The 7,105-nt window shown below is 41.3% G+C and overlaps 1 protein-coding gene across 1 annotated transcript in view; it reads left to right on the top strand.

Moving 5' to 3' along the window:
* The window catches only part of carmil2 (capping protein regulator and myosin 1 linker 2), a 78,741-nt gene that overhangs the window by 33,196 nt on the left and 38,440 nt on the right, over positions 1 to 7,105 (top strand). Inside the window, 9 exon segments of the mRNA XM_032523383.1 lie at positions 685 to 788; positions 1,671 to 1,721; positions 2,528 to 2,587; positions 3,264 to 3,385; positions 4,549 to 4,646; positions 5,650 to 5,720; positions 5,882 to 5,955; positions 6,039 to 6,114; positions 6,640 to 6,728. Coding sequence (XP_032379274.1) covers positions 685 to 788; positions 1,671 to 1,721; positions 2,528 to 2,587; positions 3,264 to 3,385; positions 4,549 to 4,646; positions 5,650 to 5,720; positions 5,882 to 5,955; positions 6,039 to 6,114; positions 6,640 to 6,728 — 745 coding nt within the window.

The following is a 7,105-nucleotide window of genomic DNA, read 5'->3' on the forward strand; positions in this document are numbered from 1 at the left end:
CCCCCCCAAACAGAAAACATTGTTCACAAACTGCTCCAAACAGCTCTGTTGTAGTCCAGCCTTCAATTCTGGGACATCCTGCGTCAATTTGTAACGCAGGTTATGAAGCTCGCCTTGTTGCAAGCATGGCACGTCTTGATACTCTGCTCCTGACTGGCTAGTAGTCCTTACCTAGGTACTGTCAGGTTAAACCTGAACATTGAACAGTCAAACACATATTCATTACAAAAGCTAAAGTTATGATAGTACAAAAACAATTCCAGTAAAACATATCATTATTTTCCTGTAAACTGACATCTCTGACCTGTCTAAGTTTAACAGCAGCATCGACATATTACACCTGCTACCATCGTGTTGCATAAAGTTATACAAAATAAATGAGTAACCCAATGAAAATAGGACATTTCTGTGAACAGTCTGTCATATATAACATTATTCCAGCATTTATCTGATGAAAAATCAGTAAATATTATGATAAAAAGATAAGTAAATGTTACATCAAACATTAAACATTTGAATAATGGCTTAATGTCTTCACGATTGGCTAATCATATTCTTTCATATCGTGATTTGGATTAGAAAACGATGACTCGCTCAGCCCCAGTCAGAGGGGCGTGAGCTGAAGGTTAGCCCCTCTGCTGAGACTGACAGGTGACCGTGTCCCGTTTGTATCTGTGTGAGCAGATGAGATCTCGGAGCTGCTGAAGCCTCACAGAGTCCGTCTGGTGACGCCGGTGATTCTGAACCCCGCCAGTCAGCCATGTGGGAGATCGGCCAACCGGTTCGTGGTGAGTAGTCTCATCTCCGGGGGTGCTCCAGTTTAAAGGAATGCTAATAAACCGGAGCAGGTTTTCTCCCATCCCAGAGTGCTGTGCTGACCAGCCAGACCCTCCTCCGTAGCGCTGTGGAGGAAGGTCTGGACAAGAGACTGGTGGTGGGAGTGATGGACAAATGTTCCTAAATTATTTAGTTTATCATGCTTACTGTATATAGAAACCAAATAGAGCAAAATACATTTGATTCCTCAAGTTTAAATTAACAGTTTAAAAAAAAAAAGGTTTATTATTCATATCTTTTTTTCCACAATAATGAACAGCATACAATAAGAACACAACCATTTAAGAAGCCGACATGACCTAGACATACTGTACAAACACTCAAACACACACACACACACAACCTGCACTAAAAACAGTATATCAATACAAAAAACTTAAAAATAATGTCCTGTAGTAATAATAATACAAATTAATAAATATAACAAAGAATAAATTGACACATATAAAAAATATAAAAAATATGGATAAAATGTAATTAGTAAAGAAATATATACTGTATATAGATAAAATTAAATTATTAAATACATTAAAAAAAATAAGGTGTGCACAGTTTAGTATTATGGTCCTGTCCTGTTTGTGTCCCTGTGTGCATGTTTAAATTGTGACCTGCTGAGGCACGCAAAGGCCCTGGGGTCCCTGAACGCCTCAGGTCTCTGTGTCCCATTGAGTTTGTAATTTTGAAAACAAAGTAACTAAAACTCAATAAACGCCGGATCAATACATTACATGAAACGCAACATGCAGCACTCCTATGTTGTTCCTGTGGGGGGAGCCATGGCTCTGGCAGTCCCATCTCTAACATCCTGTCCCTCTCTTGTCTCTCGGTCCTAGGTGCTGAGTCAATGGAGAGCTTTCCTGGTTACAAACAAGCAACCTGTCAGGGTAAGTCACAGCTGTTATGCATGGTATTTTGGCAAATACTTTGCACAGTCCATATTGCAATTTGGATAAAACTGTGAATCATTTTGCACCCCTAATAGTTACAAAGCCATGCAGATTGTTCTGGAGGTTTTAAGTAAGGTATCTACCATTAAATCATTCTGTCATCGCCTCCAATGCAATGGAGGTGAATAGAGTTTAGTTTTTGGTGCTCAGCTTAAAAAACGACATCTTGACTGTGACTCGGGAAAACCCGACTTTAATAGAACTACTTTCTACCAACAAGGGGGGCGAGGTTCACGGAGGTTGCCAGGTTGAGAACACAGCATAAATGTTGCTAGACACTAGTCTCACATAGCCAGACATTACTCCACAGCAGAGGAGCTAAAGTTAAATGCTGGCTATGTTGACAGTCATAAAAGCCCGTGCTCACGTGGAGCTCTCTGCCCGACTGACAGACGTCTTGTGTCGGCTTAAAATTACGGCAACAACCTTTGAAAACACCACCACGTCGCCGTCCTCTCCACCCGAATAACAGACACTTTCTTGGCCTACAATTACTCGCTGTTGTTTTGCCAAAGTTAATTGTATGTTTCTATTATGAGGAAGTCAACTTTGCGGTTCCTGTCGTAGGTCTGTGTCACGGTGGTACGTTACGGTACACACTTTCACCGGCAATCACATCATAGCCACGCCCTAAAACCCCCCCTGCTTTATCGCCGATTTTAAAATCAACACGATTCAAAAAATGAACATCAGACTTTTTGACACACGTGCGTGTGTGTGTGTGTGTGTGTGTGTGCTTGCAGGTGGAGAGCACTTTCAGCTACTTGGAGATCAGTTCCATCAACATCGACAGTCTCACACAGGTACGCCGTCACTGTTTTAATCAAACCACACATGTTTATTATATTTAATCATGTTTGTGTTACCATTCCATTGGTTCATCCTGTCTTTAAAAACATTTTTTCTCTATTCTCTATAAAATCTGTAAAATAACAGTTTCAAAGGTGTAAAAATAAGCCATGGTTTATGTTTATGGATGTGATTTATGTTTTTTTTTTAATGTTTCATGTGTTATTACCCCTGTGATGTAATAGATAGTCTTTATTGTCCACTGTGGAAATTAGTTTTTACAGTCTGTACAGGGCCTCACAAATAGACTGTACATACACACACATACAGTAAACATAGACACATTCATCCCATTCACCCTATAATGCACCGGTCCGTTCCACTGGCACCCCTCAAGGACAGAATACAACACATACAACAGTAACACACACACACACACACACACAATCAGCACTGGGAAGCTTCATTTGGGTATGATATGGCAGAAGGTCCAGAACTCTTACTGTAGCGGAGCGTCTCCAGGCCAGGGACCAGTATCTGCATCCTGATGGAAGCAGTGTGAAGAAGGGGGAGAGGGGATGACTGGGGTCATGTGCGATTGTCCGTGCTTTGCGTTTGGGGGTTGGGGGTGGGAAGGCCAATTATTCCTGATGCAATCTGGGTGACAAGTGAGTTGTGTGTATGTTGTAGATCATGTTGGAGACAGACAGGCAGACTCTGTCTTTCAACGTGTTGCACGGTGAGGATCTCGAGGCCATGGTCAGCCACGTGAGTGCCTCGCTGAAGAGGATCTTCCCTGATTCATCTCCAGGGTTAGTCCTACCTGCTACATGTCTCCATGCACACCAGTGAGCAGATAAGCTACAAGCTCATATTCTACAGGCACAATGTGAGCTCCAGTCTTTACATACTGTATTCTTCTTCTAGCTCCGTATGAAGACACTGAAACATACTTAATACATACATATTTACATACATAAAGTAAGAGGATTTTTTATTTATTTAGGACCCCCATTAGTATAACTGTTCTTCCCGGGGTCCTCACAAACTTAGGCAAACAACCGAATATTAATACAGATTCACATCCCCACTATCATACGCATTTCTTTTTAACTAATTGCTAATTTTACTCCCTTTTTAAAACTGATCTCACTTGTTATATGTTCCAATTTGACATCACCTTATGTATTACAGTTGTCTTCATGGGACTAGTTTTAGGTAAAGGTATTTTGTGGCGTCCCATAAAGGCATGTCTAGGATGATCTACGTCTATGAAGGTAAAAATGGCTCAAATGCAATGGCCTGTAGACTTGACACAATGTGAGAACTTGCAAAACAATAATCTGAACTCTGTAAAAATATTTTCAACAGATTTGAGAGGTTGTAATCACTGAGTTGTGGTTGTGATGGAAAATGCACCAGAGTAAAAAATAAACACATGAATATGAGTAAATGTTGCATTACAAGTTTTCCGCTGTCATTATGTTCAAGTAAATATCAGTCTACGTATTTGTGAACTTTTTTTTTGTGACTTCACATTCAGAATGAGTGAGTGTGTGAATATTTTCTAGGAGGGCAAATTTTATCATACAAGTTCAGATTTTGTTTTCTACATGTTCACAACAAGTCTACAAGCTGTCATAGCCGCATATTTACCTTCATAATCATCCGTTGGTCCAGTATTCTGTATATGACTAAATACCTGCAAAACCAATGTGCTTTAGTGTTTAGAGCTAAATAGCAAATGTTAGCATGCCACAATGCTAAGCTAAGTTGGGGAACTTGATAAACAATATACTGCTAAACGTTATCATGACAGCACTGTCATGGAACGCATGCCAACATGCCGATGTTAGCATTTAGCTCAAAGCAGCACCGTGGTAAGTACAGCCACGCAGAGCTGCTGGGGACTCTTTGTCTCGTTGCAGTATGCCAGTCTTTAACGGGAGCTTTCTTGTCCTTGTCTAATCTTCAGAAAGCTGCTAAAGAGGATTCCTCCGGAGTTCCAGCTGAGACTCCGCACATTGACTGATTCCATCAAAGAGCAGCTGAGCAGTCAGACTGCCTCCTGTGGTATGTGCAGGGTCCAAAATTAACTTTTCCATCCACCAGCCACTCAATACATTACCATTGTGTTTTTGACTGGGGAGTGAAGAAAATCTACCAGCCACTTGCATATTTTACCAGCATTTGGCTGGTGGTCGGTGCTTATTTTGTACCCTGGTAATGTGCTCTTCTTTTACACTTTACGATCACATGTCATACATGAATATTCCCATCACTTGTTTAACTATTAATTACATTAGCTATGTATCCAGTTGAAGTATTAATTTTGTAAACTGCAGATTTACCCAGGACAGCATGTGTATTTGCAGATAGGAAGTGATTAAAAAGATTTATTAAGATAAAACAGCTTACAAAAAGGGAGTCTTTAGGTAAAAGGAGTTCCAAAACAGTCAGAAAACTGAAGACAAGAGAATCAAAACCCAAGGAATGGAGAGATGTAGGGACTACCATACATAATAATCTGACAGAAAAAGGATGCTCAGAAACTGAATACACGAGATAACGAGGGCAGTAACGAAGGATAGGTGACATGAGGGCTGATGAAGAGGTGAGACACATCAGGCCGGGGCAGACAATCACACAGGCAGGAAAACACAATGCAGGAAGTAAAACAAGACACAGTAGAAACAGACACTACAAAGTAAAACAGGAACACAACAAGACACCCACGATGCGCCACAGAGTGCCACAGGCGGTCACTCCTGCATGCAGCCATCAAACTTTACAACTCCTCCCCCTGAGCGCCACACAAAACGGAGTCAAAACTGGATCGCACAACACATCTTAATATTCTTGGAAAATAATGTACAATAATTACTTGGTGCAGCTACATGTGCAACAGTGTTATTTATTCACTGCTGCTACTTATACTCACACTGTACTTATTTATTACTAACAAAGACACATATCAGGGAAAAAGTAACACACAGGGAATGAATTGACAAAATAAAACAAAAAACACAACAGAAAACCACGACCATGACAGATCGTGCTCGAATGTGTTCCTCAGGAGGATTCTCTGATACCTATGCTGCTCTGTGTGATTTCAACGAGATGCCACTCCGAGAGGAGATCCAGTGGGTAAGTCAAGACTGTACTGCAACATATGATACTTCAATGAGCCACCAAGGTGTACAAAAACTTTACAAGGACCGATACAAGTTACACTTAAAAGCCACTTGACAATGAGAAAATGTTAGCATTGGTGTGTCCAAATTAAGCACAGCCAACTGTTTTGACAGGATGTTGACAACATCTACGGCGTCAACAACTGGAGGGAGTTCAACCTGCAGGACTTCAGCCACTTAGACAGCAGGTGAGACACAGCCCAGTGTTGTTTGATCCAGTCTTAACTTACCTCTGTTACATACTGTTTAAATTCCTCTCCTCTGCCCTCAGGAACTTGGCGTTAGCAGTAGCATCTCTGTCTTTCAACCAGTGGTTTACTAAGATCTACTGCAAAGACCTCAAGCTGGTAAACTCTCTTATTGTTTGTGTGCTGCTGTTAAAGAGTTGGATTCTGCAGACAGAATCCATTTATGCTGCAACCAAAAGGTGACACAATGTGAAAACGTGCTGAAAGGAGAGTAGGTGGCAACACACATGAAGTGGATCTGTGGTTAGACAGCCGCCTACTCTCCATCTTACAAACGTTTTCCTAATTGAGGCAATTTCCTCCTCTCCAGTCTGGCCATTAAAAGGTAAATGTTGGTATTTTTCAACCATGCATTGATATCATTAATGTGACCATAATATGAAATTGTGCCAGTATTGAGCATGAACACTGTAACCGACAAGTGCAAACCGAGCTGCAATGTAACCCTAAAGGGCAATTGTACATCATCAATTCTACTAAAATTGTTTTTGCCGCTGACAGGGTTAGATTGTTATTTTAAGTGCATAAGTGTACCGAACAGTTTCCCCTTATTGTGTAGAACCGTCACAATGAAAATTTGGTTATACAAGACTGGAAATCTGTTATGTCCCTTTGTCCCTTCAGTCCGTAGACATCCAGCAGCAGCTGACCTTCCTGCTGTCCAGATCTCCCGGTCTGGAGGAGCTCTCACTGGAGGCCAGTGGACTCAAACTGTGAGTCTGATTGGGATCTGTTTGGGATGTTTATCAGTGGGATTATGATTGGGGCAGAACTACAGCCACTTCCTACTGAAGATGGCTTCCTAGTGTCTCATACCATATGAAGATCCTCGGATCTCTGCCGGGTAAATCCAGACAGCTAGCTAGACTATCTGTCCAAGTCTGAGGACTATGGTTACCTGGTCCTCAGATCTCTGCAGGGTAAATCCAGACAGCTAGCTAGACTATCTGTCCACTAAAACAACATTTTGAAAAGTACACATGTTCCACCAAAACAAGTTTCTTCCTGAGGCTATTTTGCCACACCACTGCTTCACAATTGTGATTGGTTTAAAGAAATGCCAGTTAACCAGAGCATGTTTTTCTCCCAT

Source organism: Etheostoma spectabile, chromosome 8 (genome assembly GCF_008692095.1).
Source record: "Etheostoma spectabile isolate EspeVRDwgs_2016 chromosome 8, UIUC_Espe_1.0, whole genome shotgun sequence".
In the NCBI taxonomy this organism is placed as follows: domain Eukaryota; kingdom Metazoa; phylum Chordata; class Actinopteri; order Perciformes; family Percidae; genus Etheostoma; species Etheostoma spectabile.